Below are 24,983 nucleotides of genomic sequence, written 5' to 3' on the forward strand. Positions count from 1 at the left end.
CTTTTTCTTTCAATTCTGACTTTCTGAGAAAACTTAAGATCAACCTAGGATTGAAAGACAATGTCTAAAATTGCAAGAAAAATTCTCTGTACTTCATTTTTAAATTTAAGTTTTTGCTGAACAAAAGTATTTATCTGTCTGTCTAGTTGTCTATCTATCGAGCTGTCTAGCTATAGAGTGTTTTTTTTTTTTTTCCTGAAAAATATGTTTATGTACCAGGTATACAGTTCTACTTCATAGAACAGTCTTAAAAATGGTATTACTATTATGGCACAATGTTAATATGATGGTACATGTACAAAAAACCTGATATTGATTTTGCTCGTCCTCAACCATATTTCAGTCTTTCTGCTCACCAGGTCAGCTGAATAAGTGAAATATTGGTGAATATTCAGAGTTCCTGTGCATGTGCCATTTTCTCCCTCCGCCTCTCTCTCTCTCTCTCTCTCTCTCGCTCTCTCTCTCGCTCTCTCTCTCTTTCCCATGACTGTTGCAGAGGTATTGATTATTTTGGATTCTGATTATCTAAAAGGCCTTCTGCTACTGTAGGCATTGGATTTATTTTGGTTTAATTATTAATGGGGCTGAGCTTACAGTAAGCAGTCGCCTTCTATCAGATCATGACGGATTACACGGTTAATATTCAGCAGCGTATATTTATTTATGTATGTACTAAGCTGTGTATATGAGTGTTGGCAGGCCTCTCTAAAGCGTCTCTCTCTCTTTCTCTTTGTCTCTGTAGAGGGAGCTAAATTCAGTGGCGGCACAACTAGCAGGCCGACAGGAAGAGAGCGAGGACTCCCATAAGCACCTGGTGGAACTGAGCCGTGAATTCAAGAAAAATGTCCCAGAGGTGAGTGGGAAAGTGTGTATGTGATGTTCATCTAGTCAGTTTCATGCTGATAGACATTTTTAAGGTTTTCTTGACCTTAACTGAGATGGCAACCAAGTTTGGGTTCAAGTGCTTAGCATTTGTTTTTTTTCTTTTCAACATTGATAATAATCAGAAATGTTCCTCGAGCAGCAAATCAGCATATTAGAATGATTTCTGAAGGATCATATGACACTGAAGACTGGAGTAATGATGCTGAAAATTTAGCATTACATCACAGGAATAAATTACATTTTAATATATATTCACATAGAAAACAGCTATTTTAAATTGCAATATTTCACATTATTTTTAAACAAATAATTGCAGCCTTGGTGAACATAAAAGCCTTTCAGGAACATTAAAAATCATACCAACCCCAGACTTTTGCTCACAAATACTTTTTTTCTCAGAATGCACAGCTAACGGTTTAGATTTTAGTTCTGCATTAGACTTTTAGACGGTTAGACTTTTTTGAAAAGCCATCAATAAGGACGGATGCTTTTTGAAACCAACTACGGCATCTGTCAGAAGGGCATTTGCCTCTCATTTTCTCTACTGTTCTCTCCGCCCCCTTTTTCACTTTCTGCCCTGCCCCTTTTGACATTTAGTCTCCTCCCCTCCCATTTTTTCCACCCCTCACTTCTCCTCTTCCAGTATGAGCCATTTCTAGCCAATATTCCCGAGCTTGTATCTAGTTTCATAAACCTCAGAATAGTTCCATCTCTGTCACACTGTCACTCTGTGTGCGTTTCACTGAAGACATACAAACTCATCCGTCCCTCCAGTATCAGCACTAATAGTGTAACACAGAGTATCTGCTGTTTATTGACGTTACTTGTCACAGCCAGCCCAGAACAGGCAGACATCAGCATTTAATCTTCCAGAACCTTCAGCGAAAAAACCTCTCAGAAAATGAGGAAAATCCTCCGCCGAACGTCTTTAAGTTCAAGTCCCCCTCCGTTTAAATTCCCGTCACTCTAATCCAGAGCTGCGCCTCCGATTCCTCTTCAGGTAAAGGTGACGACGCGGGGAATGCTTGTCACGCATCTCTCATTATACGCGCTTTGACATTTTACATTTTTCCTCGTTAGCGGCCTTCCTTTTTTCCGAGGCTGTGTTTGAAGCTTCGACACGATCCGGCGTCAGACCTCTCGACTCAGAAGCCCGACGCCTCGTTTGCTCTCCACTTGACACAAATGTCATCAGTGACAATCAGAATTTACAAGATTAGCAAACGTCTGGAGCGAATGGGCGATTGTGGTATAATTGAACATAAACAAAGCGTCAGTAATGGATTGACAGGAGAATCAGATGAGTTATTTGTGTTAATGGAGAAGTTATTATTGTCTTCAGCCGAAGGTTCTCGGTTCGATACAACATCTATGAACAACAAATGTAGCGTACTGTTGATTACCACAGACAGTCATTTCTTTTTTATTTTTGTTATTTGGATTTACAATACTAATGCACATGCAATGGAAGTCTGGGTGAAAACAGTGGTTTAAAACTCATACATTTGTTAAAGTACTTGGATTGTTTTACAGATTTAATTCTTATTTGATTGTCACTGTTTTAGGTGGATGAACTTCTGGTTATGTATTGCAAGTGTAATTCAGTGTGATTTTCTCTTGAACTATTGCATACAAGTCTGTAGTGACAAAGTCAGTAAGTGTCTCTGTCATACTAGTCTCATTGTTAACATGTATGTTCTTCAAGGTCCTGGTGAAATGATTTGACCCATAGACAACTGAAGCTGTACACCAATGTTATTTTAGTATATTGATATACTATTATACAGTAGTTTTTGGTAATATTTAGAATTAGATTTTATTTTTAATATTTTACTTTATATTTGTTGCATTTTTATTATTTTATAATATATATTATGTTTATATAGTTTTTTTTTTAAAAGTTTTAGTTTAGTCAAGCCAGTTTAGTTTGTTTTGTATTTTATTTTATTTCAGTTCATGTTTATTTTACTTCAAGTAATATTTATTTCTTTATTTTTGATACATATTTTTATGTCTGACAGATTTTTCATTAATCTCTTAAGCATAAAAGTTTTTCAGTCTTATATACATGTGTGTGTATATATATATATATATATATATATATATATATATATATATATATATATATATATATATATATATATATATATATATATTATTATTATTATTTTTTTTTTTGCATTTTCTTCAATAACATTTGGGGTGAATCTTATAAAAAAAAAATATCCAGGTCATTCTTCACCCCAAAATCAAGAGCAAAAATTATATTTAAATATATTTAGCATAAATAAAATATAACCTATTGTATGATGATTCGAATCTTTTGCATTGTGATGCACAACAATGCAAAAAAATCTTACTGACCCCAAAAATAGGCTTTATTGTCTTCAAGCAAAATAAAAATGTTTTTAAAAAAAGAAGAAAAAACATGTTTCTGATGGGATTCATCAGTGTTATCTCTTGTTTTTCTGTGTTTAGGAGGTGTTGGAGATGGTTTCCCCTGTCCTCAAGAGTTTCCAAGCTCAGGTCAGTCAACACTCCCCGTTTAATGGAGATGCCATCGTATCTACTTCAGAAACATAGCTGCTCTCATGTCTTCTCATGCTGGAGAGATTTGAAATAACATCCAAATCATTTGATTGCATTTCTGCATCCGTCATTGTTTCTGTATGTTTTATGTAGCCGTTTGCTGCCTTTCCCAGGGATCAAAACTCTCTCAGCATCACGTCATCCGTATCCGTGCTCCATCCCCCCGCCCTTCTCTGTATTGACTGGTATCATTTTCCCGTCAGACTTAAGTAGCATCTCTCCTCCATTAAGACGCAGGAGTACTGGAGGCCTCTCTCACTCTCTCTGTCATGCTGTTGTAATGGTGCACTCCCCGTTCCTTCCCTGACATGCTCCTGTCGAGAAAGTCATCTGATCTCCTCTCAAAGCCAGTGCTCGAGCCATTAAACAGCAGATCATAAATCATATTTGCGATCCTCGTCTGTGGTCCAGAGAGTTCAGGCATACTGAAATGATAGTGCAGGTTTCCCGTCTCATCAGAAGTGATTCGCTGCTGTCACAGAGTCCAGCTGGCCGCATGACGTTGTGTTGTGCGCGAATGCAATGGCCTGATATTAAAGAGAGAGTTTTCCCAAAAATGAAGCCATCGTTTGCACACCCCCAAGTTTCTTTCTTCTGTTGAACACAGATGACTTCATTACCCACATTCTCTAAAATATCATCTTCTGTGTTCAACAGAAGAAAGAAACTTATACAGGTTTGGAACAACTTGAAAATGAGAAAATGATGACAAAATGTTCATTTTTGGTTGAACTATCCTTTATCATTCAATCACAAGTGGTCAGTCGTGCCAGATCGCTGCTCGTGTCTGATATTAACATGCATCTCAGATCTGTCTCCAGTGGCCACTAGTGATTGGATATCATTAAGATTTTCTGAGCGTCGAGCTCATTGTGAGTGCGAGGTCCCGCTGAATGTACTTAACGTGGCTGTGGCGGTAGCAAACCTCACTACTCAAGGGGGCGATAGAGTTAACTTCAAATGTCTGTGCCATTAAACCTGCTATATACATGTTTTTATGATCTATTCACAGTGGATAAAGTCCTGGCATTTGTTGTTTTTACTTGGAAATGTGTCTGATTATGAAAGTAAAATCAGTTGCAAACAGGCTTTTACATTGATTTAAGCAATAAGACTTGTTGCTGTGCTATTCGGCAAATAGACATAGCATTAGGACATTAATAATTACAATCAGGGTTCCCGTGGAAATATCAAGGAATTTTTAAAATCTCAAATTTAAAAAAAAAATAGTGAATATAAAGTTCATAGTAAAAAGTTAGCTTTTTATGTTTTTATCATAACATTTTTTAAAAATCCTGTTTTAATCACAACTGGAAAACTCAGAGCTCATATCAATTATTATTTTGTATTTAATCGTATTCAATTATATTCTTTTTTTTTCTAGCTGTGAACCACTTTTAAATATTTTGTTCAATTTTTATGAATGGAATCTTTAAAAAACCTTCTAAAATTGTATTTTATTTTGTTTTATTTAATTTAATTTTATTTGTGTGCTGTGCAGTGATGTAGCTGGTGAACAGGTGTAATAATTAACTAACTATATTGTGTTTTCGCACGACTGGAACAACCTATGCATTTTATATTTTGGAGATCTGGAGCAGCCCTGACTGAGAGGTGCATGATGGGTAAACTTCACAGGGACCACTTACGGCACTGGAGAAGTTTAACAGTGAGAGTAAACTACGAGAGCTCGCAGCGTTATGTAGGTGGAGTGTGTGTTTGTGTGTTCTGGGTCCCTCTGAAGCGTGCAGGCGTGTGTGTGTGTGTGTGTTTTAGGTCTCTTCGGCCCTCGTTCTCCTCCCTTCTCCAGCATTGCGCTTTCTCGAGGTCCCTGGTGGTTCTTGGACCCTTATCGTGCCACTTTTAAAAGAGAAGTCGTCGGCTTTGAAGTGTTTGCGACATGACAGGTTTCTCTTTTCTTTCTCTGTTTCATTTCTGCGTGTCCCTCCCTCTCCTCCCCTCCTGCCTCGCCTGCTAATTATCGTTAACCAGGCGGCTGATTAGAAACACGCGTCGACCTAGATTCCCGAAGCGTTCGGTCGAGTGAAAGGGTTAATCCCCGAGCTGGTGGCTGTCATTGGTCGTCTCCCTCCTCCTCCTCCTCCTCCTTCTTCATCGTCGCCGTCTTCTCTTCTTCTTTCCTGTTCTTTTCTCTTTCGGAGTGGAAGTGAGCTAATGAGGTCCCGTCAGAGCCGGGGAGAGGTGTTAATTTGGCCTGTGAAGTGGAAAGGAGATTAAGGACAGTAAGAAGTCGAGTTTACGGCTTAAAATACATCGCTGTCCTTATTAATCCAAAGGCCCTGGGAGACCAGCAGCACTTTTTGGTTTTATAATGAAGAGTGTCTTATAATGAAGGTAATTTTAATAAAATTTACTGCGAGGAGGCTCGCGTCCGATGGCGTGTGTGTGTGTCTTAATAGAGTCAGCCGCACCGCTGGGTCTGATATCGGAGAGGTGTCGACGATCCCTCGCACGCGCTCCGGCCTTTTTCTCCCTCTCAGAAGTGTTACGCCACACAGCGCTCACCTTTAGATGGGAAAATGCTTGCAAACTTTTGCCAAGCATGTGGAAAAGGAGGCCCTAGTCAAACACAGAGTAAAATCACTGCCAGTTGGACGAATAAGGCACAATGCACCTTTAGGATGCCTACAGAAATGAACCCTTTAAAGCCTGATAGAAGAAATAGTTGAATAATAATGAAAAATTAACTTTTTTGAGAAAGAACAGTTTATTGAACCTTTAGACAAGGTAAAGTTTACATGTATTTTTTTTTGGAGTATCATATTTGAGTTTATCATGTGAGCTTTTATGGCTCATATAGTGAGAATACAAAGGGAAAGAGGCTCAAAGTGAGCAAAAATATGCAATTTGGTGCAGATGCTGATATTTATATGATCAAAAAGATTAAATTCTGTAAATCATTTTAACATTATAGCAGAATACTTGCATGAAATGCATACAATATCAGTCGTCACACTCTGTAGTTTCGAAACTTATAATGCAATGCAATACAATGATGTCTGAGAGATGAACAAATAAAGTTTCCTCAAAAGCCTGATGAATCATATTTGATTAATTTTAACATGATTTTTCAAAAAACGATGTCTTGATAATCAAGTAAACCTGCTTCAGTCTTGTAAGTGTTCATCTTGAAATATTACTACATGATTTAATTGATAAAAATCACTAAAGATTTCACCGCAAAGAGACACATGAAGCACGACCTGAAGGTGGACGTTTTAATAATTACACTAAAAGGCTTTTACTTGCTAAAAAAGTTGAACTATCAGTTAGACGACAGAAGGCATGGAGTAGATTGTGTTCAACCGGTGTTTCAGCAAAGTTTGGATCATTTAGAGGTCCTAGAAATCTGCCTTAATAGGCTTTTTAAAGGAATATTTTATCCATAAGTGAATATATCACTTATGGAGTCTTATGGACTACTTTTATGGTTGTTTATGGAACAATAATTTAGAACTTTTGTTGTGGTCCAATATAATACAAGTTCTGTTATTCCTACAATATCATATTTGATCTTTGAGCTTTGTTATAGGGATCTATTTGGGAAATTAGGTAGGAATCTGGTACACTTTCTTTTAGGACGTTTTGACTAGGAGCAGATGCTTTTGTGTCGCTGGTTTAAGATGTCAGGCCCGAATTAACCAGTCAGCTAATTTTCTCTCCCTCTCAGTGTCTGTTGGCGCTCGCAGAGAGAAAACATCCACGCAGGGCCCTAATTATGAAAACTTGCTTTACAAAGATAATCCGAGGAGTAATTTAGCGTGCACAATGAGAGTTGTGGCGCTGTGCAGATGGAGAATCTGATAAATAGTTCGGAACATGTAATTAGCAACTCGGTTCTGTTTCGTGCCATTAACCCCTGCGGCCCAGAAATCTTCACCCGTCATTATCAGACGAAGAGGTAAAATGCAATCCAGCTGACTACACAACCCAAACCAGACCTGCTATTCATCTCGCTCAGCTTGTGGGGATTCGCAGTCAGACACCTGTTTTCTGGGGCACGAGGGTCTCGGGTGCTTCAGAAGAACATTTAAGACACTCAGCACTAAATTATTAATCTGTGGAGTGGATGGGTTTTCTGCACACGTGCACACATTAGTGCCGTCGAGCGGGTTTACTTCTGGATGCGTTTGTTTTGGGGATGTGCAGAAAAGGACACGATAGGACATGTTTTATAGCTAATATAGTGCACCTTATTGAATTTCTGGACGTTTGATGCTCTTTATTTGACACATATGTAAAATAGAGTGACAGGTGTGTATTGGGAAGAGAAAACAAGAATGTGATTCAGATATGTTTTGTGTTTTGTGTGCGCAATTGCTGGGGTTTCGCTCGGACAGGACATTTCAGAAATAAAAATGAGTACAGTTTACTTTACTAATATAAACTACTCTTCAGTGTAAGTTTGAGTGTGTGTTTTTTTTTTTTTTTTTTAAAGAAATTGGTACTTTTATTCAGCAGTGATGCATTAAATGAATCAAAAGTGACAGTAAAGACATTTAGACGTTCTGTTTCAAATAAATGCTGTTCTTTTTAACTTCATCAAAGAATCCTGAAAAATGTATTTCCACAAAAATAGGAAGCAGCTCAGTTGTTTTCAACATTTATAAGAAGAAGAAATGTTTCTTGAGCAGCAAATCAGCATATTAGAATGATTTCTGAAGGATCATGTGACACTGAAGACTGGAGTAATGATGCTGAAAATTCAGCTTTGCATCACTGGAATAAATTACATTTTAAAATGTATTCAAATAGAAAAGGTTTTTTGAATTGTAAAATAAAATGACTGTTATAGTTTTAATCAAATAAAAGCAGTCTTGTTCAGCAGAAGAGATTTCTTTCAAAAATATTTGTAAAAAATCACACTGACCCAAAACTTCTGAATGATAGTTTGTTCATAAAGTGCACAATATTTCAAAAAGAAAAGTCTTTATAATATCTTTTAAGCATAATAATATAGTACTTGCTTTGCCCTTTACCTAGGAAAATATGAATAAATAATCGTAATGCACATTTTGCAATCCAGTCAAATCTCAGTAACTGAAATGAAGTTCCGCCCTCCTTTTTCGTTGAAAAATGTCACATTACAGGTTGTTAATGTCATTTCGTGCTGACTTTTACCCTGCGTCTTAGTTTGTAAGTAAATACTAGGTACATGCTTGTTTTTTAAGAGGTTCTCACTAACTGTAATTTATACAGCCTCATAAATCACGATACTCTGTCCGTTGTTTGTTGGGGCCTGTAAGCTCGGCTGACCTTGTGGTGTGGCCTGAATATCCGCCGCAAGGTAAGTCGCTCGTTCTTTGATCCAGCGACAACACGTAGGGCCGGTCCTTCCTCTGGTTTTTGATTAATTCCTGAAGGAAATGATAATTCATCTTGAATGTATAAATATGTTATGAATCGTGGAATAAATCAAAGAGTAAAGGCATGATAATTAATTATAGCAGTATGTAAGAGAAGAGCGCGCGGGGGGAAGAGTGCGTTATGTCGCTTGCTTCCTCTCAGCGTTATGATGAGAAGAGCTGTAATTACCTTCCTGTTCTAGAGGCTGCCTCCGGCTGTGCCGATTTGTACGCTCCTGTGGGCCTGGCGGTCGTAAACCTTTTCCCAGGCTAATTGTCATGAGGGCCTAATGCACTGCCATAGTCAAAGTGAGCGTGCGGATGGGGCGCGTCTCACACACGCTGTCTAGAACTACAAGTTCTGTTCCGAAACGCTCCTATGATGCCTTAAAATGCTGTCTAGGTAGGCAGCTCGCTAGATTTTGGAGCGGCTGCTGCGTGTGTGAGGTGAATGAGTACGTCTGGATCATTTTCAGGTGTGTGTGTGTGTTTCTTCAGGCATTGTCTTAATTTTATTGAGTGAACTCACACACGCGCGTCTCGTCGAAACATTAGCGAAAGCCTTTCAAGGTTTAATTGCAAATCAGTTTAAAAACAGTTACTGCTGAGCTATTCGATGGCCTCGCTAATATGAATATGTCAAATATTAACAAGGGAATCTTTTAAAAGGCTCTCTATGTTGGATTTAAACTGTAATTCAGATCCCAAACCTGTTCGGAAGGTCTTAAACAGCACTTCAAATGATGCACACTAACATTTAGAAAGTCCTTAGTCCTTAGTAGCATGCTGAGGTTAAAGATGCTGTTTTACTTTAGATGGTGGTACCGTTAGCAGACCTGTCCTTTTTACGCTGTTTGCTAAAGCAAGAATTACTGTTATTGCTCACATTTCTGATTAGATTTGAAAAAAAACAAAAACAAAAACAAAAAAACTATGCACAGTTATTTTAGTATAATTTATACTTTATATGTTTGTATAATATATAATAGTGTATATATATATACTATTTGTATTTATTTTTATTATATTATTTTTCTATTAAGATTTAATTTTTCTACTTTGGTTAATCTTAATTTTATTTAGATTTTAGTCATTTTGTTGTACTTTTTTTACTATTTGTATTTAGCTTCAACTTTTCTCAGTTTTAGAGCTTTTAGTGCTTCAACTTTTTTATTTCAGTTATTAAGGCAACATTCCTAATTTAAGTTTACATTTTTCATTGAATAATTGAATAATTTAATTGAAATAGAATTTTCTTTACTTCAATAATGAAAATGATTTTTAATTGCTTTAGTTAACAGTAACAAAATAATAATATAGTAAATATAGTATATGCATTTATTCATTTTGAACGAGCTTTTATTTGTATATTTTTGTTTATTTTAATGTTTATTTATAAACATTTGTTTTACAAATTTATAAATTTATATTTGTTTTGTTTATTTTAAAGAATTTTTGTACTTTTTTCATTTACCTTTTATTTTTTTAATTTTAGCTTATCATTTTAGTGCTTCAACATAAACTTGTTTCATCTACTATTTATATTTTATGTAATTTATTACAATAACGAAAACAGTTTTTAATACTTTAGGTAACAATAACAAGACTGCCCATAAGTGCAAGTATCAAGCCCATAATTCATCCTGCACCGTTTGTACTACATATATAAACGTTGCCTCAAATCATGTGGCTTGTTGTGCTGTTTTTATGACGTTGAGGTCTCAAGCCCTGTCTAGAGACTCGAATATCATAGAAACTTTAGGATGGTCTCTTTTGATTTGGGTCACCCGACTAGAAACCACCCAAAACACCTTAGCAATGCAATTAAAAGCTCCCAGAGTTTTGCACGGGCAAACACCACTCACACTCTTCAGAAAATGTGAAAATGAGTTCTGTATTCTACAACTTTCATCCTACCTCAGTGTCCCTATTTAGTCCTAGAACACATTCTAATGTGCTAATGACTACGGCTGTCACAGGCTGAACCACACTAGCAGGTTCACGAGCTGCGGGTCCATTAGGTATTCCTGTCACGCCGGTGGCCGCAGCCCACAGAGCTGATATAAATAGGTTGCAGCAGGCCTGAAACCGGGACTCTCCTCTCCTCTCCTCTCCTCTCCTCCCGACTTTATCACCCGTGTCCGGCACGTGTTAGCGGGGTGTGATCTCTGCTGCTTTCTCTTTGTCTCTCTTTCTCTCTGTTCTTCTCACACTCTCTTGTGCCCGTGTGGGAGAGAGTTCACACGTGCGGTTCACAGAAGTGTGAGCTTTAGCCCTGCATAATCTACTGCATTTATTGCATTACTGCACTTTGAATGCATCGTTCAGTCAAACATGAAAATTCATGTGTTTTTCTCGCCATGTCTCAGGTAAATCACAGCTTTTATTATGATCGATTTGCAATGTGCTGATATAGTGTACGGAAAGCGTAACTTTTGGCTCACCCTCAGGCCATTAAATATGTAGATAGATCATCAGATTTGGAGATATGTAGCATCACATCACTTGCTCACCAGTGGATCCTCTGCAGTGAATGGGTGCCGTCAGAATGAGAGTCCAAAAAGCTGATAAAAACATCACAATAATCCACAAGTAATCCACACCACTCCAGTCCATCAGTTAACGTCTTGAGAAGGGAAAAGCTGCGTGTTTGTAAGAAACAAATCCATCATTAAGATGTTTTAACTTCAAACCATTGCCTCCAGCTAAAACCTTCTATCTATAATATTGCTTTCTCTGGTGAAAAAGTCTCATCTGAATCAGGAGAGAGATCTGCACAGATCAAACACTGTTTACAAGCCAAAAGAGCTCTAAACAAATATGTGGGTGGATTTTGATGCGAGAGGAAAACGGGATGGACTTTTCCACAGGAGGAAGCGTTATTATGGAGTTGAAACATCTTAATGATGCTTTTGTTTCTTACACACCGCTTTTCACGAAAACATTAGCTGATGTACTGGAGTGGTGTGGATTATTGTGATGTTTTTATCAGCTGTTTGGACTCTCATTCTGACGGCACCCATTCACTGCAGAGGATCCATTGCTGAGCAAGTGATGGAATGATACATTTCTCCAAATCTGTTCTGATGAAGAAACAAACTCATCTACTTCTTGGATGGCCTGAGGGTGAGTACATTTTCAGCAAATTTGAATTTTGGGTGAACTATTCCTGTAATATACCTTAGTACTTCACATAAAACTGTGATTTATCATCTTTATCATAGTCAAGAGTCATAATAATATACTTCTACCATGTGCCAAAAAAAAAAAAAAAAAATGATGGTACTTTTTCGTGAATGCAAACAGCTGCATATCGAGTCTGAGTGCATTAGAAACTAATTTATTCTTTGCATATGCAGCTTACAGAAAGCATAACTGTATGCGTAAGCTAATTTGTTCCTCGTTTTACAAGCTGCCTAAGTTGTCCAAAAGCATGTCAAACCAATTCTACACGGAGACTTCAGCCCCAGTAAAACACAGTAAACATGCATCGAACTGCTTGCTGTTTTGCATTAGTGACAAAATGTCCACGCAGCGAGTTGAATGTAGGACATCAGATGAACAGCAGCGGCGGGTGCTGCTTCTCAAGAGTGAGGAACACACATGCCATTTATCAAAACAGACAAAAAAGCGTGCTCATTTATTTTAGGTAATATTTGAGTTTTGTTTATTTTGTTTTATTTATTGCTGCTTCTAAAAATGCTAAATAATAAAATTATTTGATCAAGATCAAAACAGTATTTTTACAATAATTACAAGTGGCAATATGCTAGATTCCAGAAACAGCAATGAGGTATATAATCAATATAATATATAATCAATATAATGGTATATAATGAGGTATATAATCCATATAATGTATTTGTTATTGCAATATATGTACAATATACATTTTTCTTTTATGCCAAAAATGATTAGGATATTAAGTAAAGATCATATTCCATGAAGATATTTTGTAAATTTCCTACCGTAAATATATCAAAACTAAATTTTTGATTAGTAATATGCATTGCTAAGAACTTCATTTGGACAACTTTAAAGACGATTTTCTCAATATTTTGCACCCTCAGATTCCAGATTTTCTAATTGTTGTATCTCGGCCAAATATTGTTCTATCATAACAAACCATACATCAATGGAAAGGTTATTTATTCAGCTTTATTAAATCTTTTATGACTGGTTTTGTGGTCCAGGGTCACATATATACAGTATATTCAGTATGTATGTATATATATATATATATATTTATATATAAATATATATATATATATATATATATATATATATATATATATATATATATATATATATATATATATATATATATATATATATATATATATAAATAAAATAAAATAATTACAATAATTTATATAATACTGTAAATATTACAATAGTATATAGCAGAGTTATTAAAATTTATTTTATTTGTATTATTTATTTATTATTATCATTTTCTTCAGCTAGATGCCAAGGCAATATTTATAATTTTTTTAAATTTTTTAAAATAAAATTTCACTTGATGTACTAAAATAACTAAAACTTGAAATAAAAATTAATAAAAACTGTATAAACTTTTTCATTTTATTTTTTAAAAAGCTCATACAATACAAGTGCAGTGTTAATTTTGACAGCAAATTTTGGTTTACTTTTAGTCATAGTCTTTTGACTAAAATGCCATTTAGTTTGTCATATTTTAGTCTGAATTGTTTTTAGTTTTAGTCTAGTTTTAGTCGACTAAATCTACAGTGAATTTAGTCAGCTAAAATCTATTGGGTTTAATTACAGTGTAATACATTTATTAAGCATTTCTCTAAAATTTCCAAACTCGTTATATAGGTTTGATGTTAAGGTTTTATCATGATAGACAATGATTTAACTGCGGTGAGACACAACATGCCTTTACGTTAAAATTAAATAAAACCACTTCTCATAAAGGACAAGAACCATACCAATGGTTATATCAGGCTATTTGTGCATTCTTTATAACAACTTGTTTACCATATTCTTCATTCTTTCAAGCAGACATATTTATTTCTATAAATAAATTTAGATTCATCTTTAGAGCTACTAAAGTGATTCAGTCAAGAGTAGTGAGTGATTTTCTGTCTTTCTTTTGTTGCTTGATTAACATCAATGACTTGGACTAATAGCAACTAAATTAGGCTGCTATCCCTTTAAAACCGAATGCACGGATGCAATGTACTGATACACGTTCTCCCTACTGTTTACGTTCACTTAAGACATAATCAACTTTGTTTACGTAAATACTCGTCAAAACGGACAATTCGACATTATTTTGTGTGTAATTCTCCGTTCATGCGACGCAAAAGAGTAATTGTTTAGAGTGTGGAAATAAAATTGGGCCACATTGCAGGCTGGACTTAAACCTGCATCACCCACGAGCACCATGGCTCAGTGTGTCTGTAGCCATGCATGAATGGGTGTGCTCAGACTGTGTGTGTGAGATTGGAGATCTCCTCCTGTGAGATGCTGTAGCACTACAGCTGTTTAGCACGCCTCGGCCCTCGCCGCTGAGCGCTGGTTTGTTATGCTGCTAAAACTAATGCCTTGTCTGCATGTGTACAGACAAGACATTTGTCATTTAGAGTGGCGTTTCTACAGACAGTGTGTTCATGTTCGTTCGTGTGTGTGTGTGTGTGTGTGTTTTATAAATAGGTCTCTCTCGCTGTAGCCAGGTGGAATTGATGCGCTTCAGCACATTTTGCAGGGTGTCGTCAGCGGAGGGTTTAATTTTTACAGTCCTGACAGTGCGAGGTCTCGAGCTCAAGAGATGCTACGCCTGAGTGACGCCACCGCTGTGCAAATGTTAGACGTGTTTGCGGACGCAGCATTGGCGCGCCACACACACACACAGTCGCAGACAAAACAGCCATCGCTCTGGTGTCACAGAAATAGGGTCAGACGTACGGCGCACCTTTAAAGAGCATCTGCAGCATCTCTTTGTCTTTAGACTTCACACACCTGGAGGAAATACCCATGCTATTTTGGTTCCTCGCTGCTTGCCAAAATGTGCAGTATTCAGCTGTATCCCACAATGCAATGCACTCAACGTGACCTTCTGCTTCCAGCATGATGAAAGAAACAGAAGTGATATCTTTTTTTTGACTCATTTTTGATCAAGCTGGCAAAATACCTTTTTTCACACACAACTGTTTTGAACATGAGTTTAAAATATAATTCTATCCATCCATCATTCTGTCTAACAATCTCTATATCATTCTGTCGTCTATCTGTCCATCCGTCTGTATGACATCTGACTCTTTCAGTTGCTCCGTCCATCCATTGTTTTATCTATCATTCTTTCTATCATTCCATCCATCAGTCCATCCATGCATCTGTCCATCCATTCATTCATCCATCCATCAATCCATTGTTCTATCCATCATTCTTTCTATAGTTCATCCATCCGTCCATCCATTGTGCTGTCTGTCGTTCTTTCTATCATTCCATTCTTTCATTCATCATCCATCCATTTATCTGTTGTTTATCTGCATACTTTCTCACGTTTAATTTTTACAAAATAGTACATAGTACTGTATATGCAAAATTTGGACTTTTATTTTTATTTAATTTTTTGCATGAAAGTTTATAGAGTTAAATTTTATTTATTCATTTATTTATTGCATTACAGAAATGAACAATTTTGTAGTTAAATATTCCAAATTTATTTATTCATTGCGAAAAAAAAAGAGAAGTAAAATATTCCAAATTTTCATTTATTTATGTATTCATTCATTCATTAGAGTAATAGAAATTTGGTGGTTAAATGTGCTACATTTTCTGTTATTTATTTATTCATTCATTCATTCATTCCAGTAATGAGAATGGTAAACTGTTGAATGCATTTAGATGTGTTTTATCCCTCAAAGCAGATGTTCTGTATATGGAGAGCGGCTATAAAAATGTGACCGTATGTAAGCGGTCAAAGCTGGCAGAGTAGATGACGGCCCAGAATTCCCGGCCTCGACATTTTGTTTGCTCACGAGTGGCGAAACACATGACGTGTAGAAACGAGGCCAGATTCTCTCGGTCTGTGATGCGCGCTCGCGGATGTCGAGGAGTGAGCCGCAGCTCGCTGGCACGAACGCACTCAAATTAGCCAATAAAAACGTGTGAAATGGGTGGCGGAGCGCCGGCCGAGGACATGCCAAAAGAAATAAACATCAGCTCTCTCTCACACAAACTGAGACGCGAGGCGGGGGGAGGACGGGAACACGCTATCTGCTCCGACAGAACGCAGGAGCTGAGTCAGATAGCGGCATTAGTGTTTGTAATCAAAGCGGTGACATGTGTTTGCAGAGCGCCATCAGCTCAGTCAAGCCAAATGTGCCGCTTAAAGCTGCACGTCCAAACACACAAAAAACAGCGACAGCTGACTGTGACGTGGACTGTTCAGATGTGTGAAGTGAACGTGTGAGTGGAGGATTCGTGTATAATTGTGACCATTTGCTGGTATGTGGCTGGTGGAGATAAATGGCGTCTTCGATCAGCCTCGAAACCAAGAGCAGAGCTTATTCATCTGTGGAAATGTGCAGCGGCGCGTGTGTGAGGCGATGTATGGCTGTTGTACTTTTTCATGTCATGTGCATATGCTGCATTTACATCTTCCAGGGAAAATATGGAAATTGCCATTTCAAAGCGATTGCCATTTGAGTGATATTGTAGGAATCAATTTGGACGAATTTGGAGTGTAATGTTGCTGGCCTGAGCCAGATGAGGACGAAGCCACAATTCCACGATGGTCCAAAAACATAAAGACAAACTGTGAATTTAAATGGATAATTAACCCAAAAATGAAAATTGTGTCACTTCCTCTGTTGAGCACAAAAGAAGATATTTGGAAGAATGTTGGTAACTAAACAGTTGACAGTAGCCATTAACTTCCATAGTATGGAACAAATACTGTTGAAGTCAATGGCCACATTCCCACATTCTTCAAGATATCTTCTTCTGAGTTTCAAGACATAAAACAGAAACATAAACCAGCATAACATACTTCAAAACACAAGACAACATGGCAAACATCAGGGCTTAAAAACAAGACTATGACATAAACCAGACAATGAACCAATGAGAACATGATCCCAGGAACAAGTGGGAAGCAGATCATGTGACACAAAACCACGAACAAGATTATGACGAATTACAAAATAAAAGACATGAATTTAAAACAATAAACATGAACAAAACTCGAGCCAGATGTGATGAGGAATTACAGTTCTTATTTTCAGCATTTTAATAAATTAGCAAATAAATGTAATTAATTAATTTACTGATTTATTCCATTATTTTTTTATGACTTATACTTTCTTAATTTTATTTTTATAAATTAATTTAATTTTTTTTAATTGCTTGCTTTATTTGCTTTATTAATTTCTATTTAGATCAGAAAACCTTAAAGGCAGTATAACACATAATGTATAAGCACTTTTTATGATATATAAAATATTTGCATTACAGCAATGAAAAGAAAATACTACTACTACTACTAATAATAATAAGTATTATTATTATTTCAAATGGGGGTTACATTTTCAGAAATAATATTGCATAGATAGATGGATAAAATAGGCTTTATTGTCTTAATGAGAAATATCATTTTAATTTGATTTTGGGGTGATATGTGACCCAAATATGTTCTATTCACTTATATAGAAAGGGAGCTTTCTTAGGACTCCAGAAATCGTAATTTTGCTGTGCAGATGCATATCACTTTTCATCAACAGGACACCAAATGCATGTGAACTAAATGATGATTCTTTAATTGACACACTTTAAAAGTCTTTCCCACTGGTGAATGCAGCACGGTTGTGGCGTTCGTGTGCACTTCAAATCTGGAAGGCAGCAGCAGAGTCTGATTGAACAATAGTCTGTGCATCACAGAGAATTTCATCTGGCTAAAGGATCCATTATTTTTCTTCCAAAGGCTCATGCGTCAGTTTGAACTCCCACTGTCTGTTTAGGGCAACAGAAGCCTGGAATCTCCAGAGTTTTCATTGAACATGGTGTCGAGCTGTGAAGTGTAATTTCAGTGGAATCTAAACACACTAATTGAATATCATAACTTTGTGAAGCTGCCTCTCCTAAAGGTACCTGAAATTTTAATTTAGACTTCAAAAGAGCTCCGACTTTAAAGTAAATCTATTGTTTTTCATTTAGACTCGCAATTTTCTCCTCTCTCTCTCTCTTGCAAGCGGCGTGCCGTACGTAGTTATGATTGATCTGGTAATTAAAATATGCAGAGAAGGAAAAAATATTAACCGCTTCTTTTTGTTTTAGAAAACAGCCAAGTTTTTTTTTTTTTTTTTCACCGCAGCAGATAATTAAATTTTGCACATTGATGTTCTTTACGCGGCATTCATCTCCCTCATTATTTTTCCATTTTCATCTTTCTGCCGAGAGATCGATAGATTGATAAGATGATGTTGCTAATCTTAAATAATTTAAGAGGAGAAAAGTTACACTTACTTTGCTGCTGGCAAAGTGTTTGAACTTTCATTCTCCTCTAGAGTTTCACGCAATCCTTCATTCGCTCGCAAACAAAAGCCACTCGCCTACAGAGTTACAGTCGCTACGTCAGAGCGGGAGGCATTAATTCATTCATTGCCTTTGCCATCCTCCGTTTATTTTTCTTGGAAAACATATACAGTAGAATGCTGCACATTACAAATCGATGGTTGTCAAGACTAATACCCCAAACGAAGAGAGAAATGGCAATTCAAAGAGAGAGCATAAAGTAGGCCAATTAGTACCTTGGGAGCGTTTTGCGGGGAGAGATAGCGCCGCGACGTGTCATTTGCGCTAACGCTGAGGCCGATTGTTTATAATATGACCTGACAGTTTGGGGCTCTCCAGTATCGGATTAAGCACAATACTAATTAACATTTGGCTGTGCGAGAAGCTGGTGTGGCGCTCAACAGGAGAGAGTTCAGAAAAACCGAGCGGAAGAAGCACCAAAAGACGTTGTGTCTTATTTTCTCATGCAAGAAAAACCAGGAGTCTCCATAAAACAAGTCAGATCAGAAATCTGCGGCTTCCTAAATTTGAAATCTTGAGAAATGGATGATTTGATCAAACCTCTGACTCTAAATATTTCAAACAATGAATTCAATATATATACTATCTATATATTTATCTATCTATCTATCTATCTATCTATCTATCTATCTATCTATCTATCTATCTATCTATCTATCTATCTATCTATCTAATATTATATGAATGATTATAATTATAATAATAATAATTTTATTTCATTTAAATCAATTTTTCTTAGGCAGTACAACACATACTACCTTCATTCAGAAATACATAATACTTATTATATGATATTGACTTGTATAAATATTCATAATGACAATGAGGCTATATATTATTAGTGCTGTCAAATCGCAAATTGATTAATTGCAGTTAATCGCATCCAAAATAAAATGTATACATATAAATATACTTTGATTTTGAATATACTTTGAATATACAAATGTGATTTTGTATGTAGGCACTAATGTTTATGTATTTATTGCGTTTATTGCAGTAAAGAGAATTTGGTGTTAAATGTGCTTAACTGTTGTAATGTCACATTACGAAAAAAAAAAAATCTTATTTCATTTCTTATTTCTTTACTTGGATTTTGGGGTGAGATATGACACGCAAATGTTCTTGACAGCAAAATCAACTTCCTTCAGTGTGTATGTTTGTGCTACATGAATGATTTTAACTCTTAGCATATCTTCACGATCAACTTCATAAACCAAGCACTCGTTTCCTGATCACATTTGCTCTCAAATATTTGTGTACCTGTTAATAATCTCGCTCAGGTTTCTTCTGAAGCAAGCGTTTAGTTCAATTAACGTGGCATCTATTCATCCTCTGGCTTCATCTGGTGATGGTGATTGTCACCCTTTTAATTGGGTCTCGAGGGATTAGTGTCAAGGCCTCTCTTTTTCATTTTTCCTATTTTCCAGAGTAGCTATTGACCGCTGACAGGTGTGAAAGGACCAGCCGGGGAACAGGTTTACATTTCTTTTGAGTGCAGAGCATCACCTTTAGTCCTGCACTGAGCTCACAGCTCTGATAAGATTTATTTTCCTGCTATCATCAAACGAGCTGAGCTGAGCTGAGATCAGTAGTTTGCTGTTGGAGAGAAGCTAGATACAGTAACAGTAGTAGTGCTGCTAACTTATCTGCATTTGTCTGTAGGGTGGAGTAGTTCAGCTGTTTTCATAGTTTTACTTGTTACTGGAAAAGTTCAAGTGTAGCCTAGTGTGACAGAATGTTACGTCGCTGGATTTGTGCCATACTGCACCCACAGACTCGTGAGGTGAGGTGATAATCAAACACAGTCATTTCAGTTGATCATCGATTGTAGCAAAATAAATATTTCAACTGTTTTTTTTAAAAAGTTTATTTGTTGTATTTAGTGTGTTCAGTTTTGATGCAGTCACCTTAATTGATATTGACATTGTTTTTATAGCGGAAAATACTGAAAATGTAAAAATAAAATATCAGATTACTGTATGTAATTACATAATTGTAAAAATTCCAAATAAGAAGTTCAATAAGTTAATTGACAATGAAAAAAGCAGATTATATAATTCAATTAAGATTATACGTTAATTTAATCTGCTAATGATTGTTTCAGAAGAAAAATATATGTGTGTGTGTTATTCATATGTATTTGTTTTGAGCATTTTTATTAAACTATACTATGGTCAAGTATGTTTGGGAAAGGGTGAGTGATATCAGACATGATTTTTGATAGATGTCCCTCTTATTTGAACCGTTTTCCTTATACATGGATGCTTTTTACCATCCTATCAATTCCTGAAGGATCAAATCAAGTCAATGATCCACCCACCATTTTTCACGTTGAATATCCTGTTTCTCTCAGAAATGCATCACATAATGATGCATTTAAATGGGTTGCAAATGCTGTTGCTTATTGATTTTATCTGTGTGAAATTGAGTGTTTCTAGCTAGAGTTTCAGAGCAGCTTCCCCAACACGACTTCACTGCTGTAATTGTGAGCCATCGCATGTGTGTTTGTAAATAGCAGAGATGTGAAGAATGACTGGAGGTGCACAGAGATCTGGCGATAGTGCCGTTTTATTACATTTCATATTGAGACCAATTTTATCCAGTGGACTGAAGGACAGACATCTATTCCCCGACTAAATCAACTCGGTGTCTCCAGTCCTGCAGTTCAAACATGCACACGCAGTCACGCGCTCTTCACACGCACCGCTGCCTCGGCTCTCTTTACTGTGCACTTTCTTTTTACCACTCTCAAATACATCTTTTAAGATTTAGCAGATGATTCACAGGGATTTGATATACATTTAATTGCATCTTTTTTCAAGTCGTGCGGATTCTTATCCGCTTTATTCATACTGTCAAAGGTCCATCACTCGTGAGGGTTTATCTAATGGACAGAGGACGATGTTTACCGTGGTTAATCCAGTTTACCTGCGCACGATCCGTGACCCAGAAGACTCTATTTCTATTGTTTTTAAAGCTTGTTTCATCAGGGATGAGGAGTGTGTAATGCGAAGTGTCATTTAAATGCTAACTGCATCTATTCGACATATAAATAGCAGCACGGCTTCTTTGTGACTTTCACCGTCACGTTCCAGTGTTTGCTTCCTTTTAACTGCAGAGAGGTTTGAAAATAACAATCGGTAATTGAGACGACTAGCACGCAATACAGATACTACAATAACAGATGCCAGCAAATAGTAACAGGGTGTTTCTTCAACTTCAGGCACGTTTATGGCCCGGGGCGAATTTTGGTTTAAATGAACAGTTTTCAACTTATTTTTGCTACTCTTCAAATGTTTTATGTATCAATTTTATTGTTTTACTCTTGGCCCAGATCCAGATTTTCAGTCAGATCCATAAAAAAAAAAAATATTGCATTCACTGCAACAAGGACACCTTTAAATAAAGTGTAACTAACAAAAAGTGAAATAAATGTAAGCCATTTATTTATTTCCAGTCTAGGTGTCAAATCGTTGTCCGATTAATTAAAAATGTGAAATATTGAGTTGTATTTATGTGCGTATAGTTGAAGAAACACCCATAATGCACTTCTACAGTGACCCCACTGTTGTTTGATTCAGCATTTTTAGTCTATGACTATGGTCTCATGTAATGTAGATTTGTTTGTTGATTGCTGATATACCGACACTCTTTTCCATAACTCTTTAGGTATTGGGTCAATGTGTGACTTTATTGAAATTAAACACAATGGCTCATATTATACTAAATATTATTTATCATTTTCAGTAATATAATTGTTTCCGGGTCAAACTATGTGCAGCGACTGACTAGTTACTGTAGCAAAGCAGCTGTTTAGGAAATGTATAGAAGCCCATTTCATTCACATTTAAAAAAACGCTTTGGTAAATCATAATTATGAGCTAAAATATTGAAATTATGAGATACTATGTCATAATTATGAGAGAAAAAGTCAAAATATGACATACTAAGTCATAATTGAGATAATGACAGTCAAAATTGACAAAATGTCAAATTTGAGATAAGAAGTCAGAATTGACATACTAAGTCATAATTATGAGATAAAAATGAAATTACGGAAATACTAGGTGATAAAAAGTCGAAATTGTCATAAGTCAAAATTACGACAAAAAAGTCAAAATTGAGATAGTTTTGACAGTCATAATTATGAGATAAAGTAAAATGGCATACTATATGATAAATAGTTTAAATTATGAGAAAAAAAGCAGAAATTGAAGTGTTGAAATTGTGACTTTTTCTTAAATTGAGATAAAATGTCTAAATTGACACAAGTTGAAAATCATAAGTCAAAACTATCACAAACTAAGTCATTATGAGACATAAAGTTGATAATTATGACTAGTGTAATTTTATTGTCATTATTATGAATTTTTGTCATAATTTAAATTTTTTAATGTCGTAATAATAACTTTTATGATTTACCAAAGCATGATTTTCTTTCTATAAAAGTGTGCATGAAACTGCATTCACATCCCATTTTACTTTTGTAAAATGAACTGTATTCATAGATCATGAATTGATTGGATCCTGAAAAGTGAGTGTTGAAGTATACGAGGGCTTAGTGATGTACTGTAGGACACAAAGTAAAGTCGTTTAGAAAAGAAACTTTCTGTTTCTTGGAAAAATAAGACCAGGAGTGTGTATCATGGAAGTAAATAGGGTTCAAATGGATTCCTGTTGTTTTGTGTATGCATCATCTGGGTCACCAAGAAGGAAGCGCTATTACAGCGAACGTGTCCGGCCAAGAAACTGGCATTTAAACAAACAGACTGAATTTACGTTATGGCTCTTAGAGTTTGGCACGGGACGCGGCGCTCTGCGGAGGTTTGGCCGTTGTCCAGGTGGTCACGGAGGAGGAAGTCCCAGCCTGGAGAATTATGGGACTCATCAGCGTTCACCGTAGCTCCTCTGGGTCTCGTTCTACCCGCTGCTGATTTATACCGCGTGAGGGGAGGAATGAGGCCTCGCAGGTCATATTCATACATGCCTAAGTGGCTTGAAATTATTAGCTGCTTATCACCAGCCGATCCGTGCCATTTTTCACGTGTCGGGACTTTAAAAATAACCTGCAAACACTCGCAGCCGTAAAAACAGACATCATTCACACATGCGGCGTCAGTTGTGCCGTGTCTAATTTCTGATATAATGTTTTCACACAAACTAACAGACTCGTGCAGACGCGCAGGTCTAGGTTAATGCCTCTCTTTGTTCCGAGCGGCTGCTAATTATAGCGGGTGATGACACACCTTCACGCCGCGCCGGTGATCCGTCATTTGACAGCCAGACGTGAGAGCTGTGGAAAAGGAAGGATATCTCTCTGTGAAATATGTATGACATCAAAAAGCCTTAAAGGTTATTACAAATTAATAATGAGAGGATAAAGTTGTAAAAAATAGCCTGGCCGTGGTGGGTGGGGTGTTTTAAATGTTTAATGTTGCATGCGGCGCTTGTAGATGACCACCAAACTCCTCTCCTCGGAGCTCTTGAGTGGGCGTACGGTTTAGGGACTAGTCGATTAGTGAGGTTGCAAGTATTTCATTTTCTGCTGTGGTACTTTAAAGGGGATGTGTTAGAGACACAACCTCCTCTGAGTGTTAAGCATGTCAGCGTGTTCTTTAGCTGTTTCTAATTTCATCCCTGTTAAAGCCACAGCCATTAGAACACACATTTTTTTCCGTGAATTTTTATTAAAATTATGAATTCGATTTTATTTTTATGTTTTCATGTTAAAGATTAGTAATCTGTATTTAATATTTTGTCTTTTTTGTCTTTTTTTTAAATTTAGATTTCAGTTTTAGTAATAAAACTTAAAAATGTTGACTTCGTTAAAATAAAATAAAATAATTAATATTTCATTTAAGTTAACATTTTATTTTAACATAGCATTTTATTTTATATAAATTTATAGTTTTATATAAGTGGAGAAAATGTTTTTTTAAATAGTTTAAAAGTAGTTAATCCTTAATAGTTTAGTTAATAGTTTTTCAATAGTTTTAATTTATTTATTTGTTTTTTTAGTGCTAGATGAAAATTTGAAATGTTGCCATGGCAAGTAATATAAGTGTAGAAATGTCATTTAATAGTTAATAACTAAATCGTTTTAGTTTAGTTAATTGTTAATAGTTTAGTTAATAGTTTTTAAAATAGTTTTTAATTTATTACTTTTCATTTCAGTTTTAGTTATCACAGTACATCAAGTTAAACTAAACAAAAATAAATAAATGTTGCATTTTTAACTGAAATAAAATAAGTTTAAATGTAATACTTTTAGTTTGTTAACAATTATTTAATAACAAGTTATTAAATGTATTTTTAATTGTATTAGTTTTAGTTAACAATATTAACCTATTAAGATATTTGCTTTGATGTTTAATGTTTCCAACAATGTTCCCATTATTATGCAAAATCTGAAGGTTTTCTCTGTCTCTATCTATCTATCTATCTATCTATCTATCTATCTATCTATCTATCTATCTATCTATCTATCTATCTATCTATCTATCTATCTATCTATCTATCTATCTATCTGTCATTCTATCTATCATTCTCTCTATTGTTCTATCTATCTATGTATCATTCTAT

General features: G+C 35.9%; 1 protein-coding gene across 1 annotated transcript in view; it reads left to right on the forward strand.

Moving 5' to 3' along the window:
* The window catches only part of cux2b (cut-like homeobox 2b), a 171,323-nt gene that overhangs the window by 76,989 nt on the left and 69,351 nt on the right, over positions 1-24,983 (forward strand). Inside the window, exons 2-3 of the mRNA XM_058784750.1 lie at positions 743-853; positions 3,364-3,411. Coding sequence (XP_058640733.1) covers positions 743-853; positions 3,364-3,411 — 159 coding nt within the window. The remainder of the gene's footprint in view (positions 1-742; positions 854-3,363; positions 3,412-24,983) is intronic.

Source organism: Onychostoma macrolepis, chromosome 08, assembly GCF_012432095.1.
Source record: "Onychostoma macrolepis isolate SWU-2019 chromosome 08, ASM1243209v1, whole genome shotgun sequence".
NCBI lineage: Eukaryota > Metazoa > Chordata > Actinopteri > Cypriniformes > Cyprinidae > Onychostoma > Onychostoma macrolepis.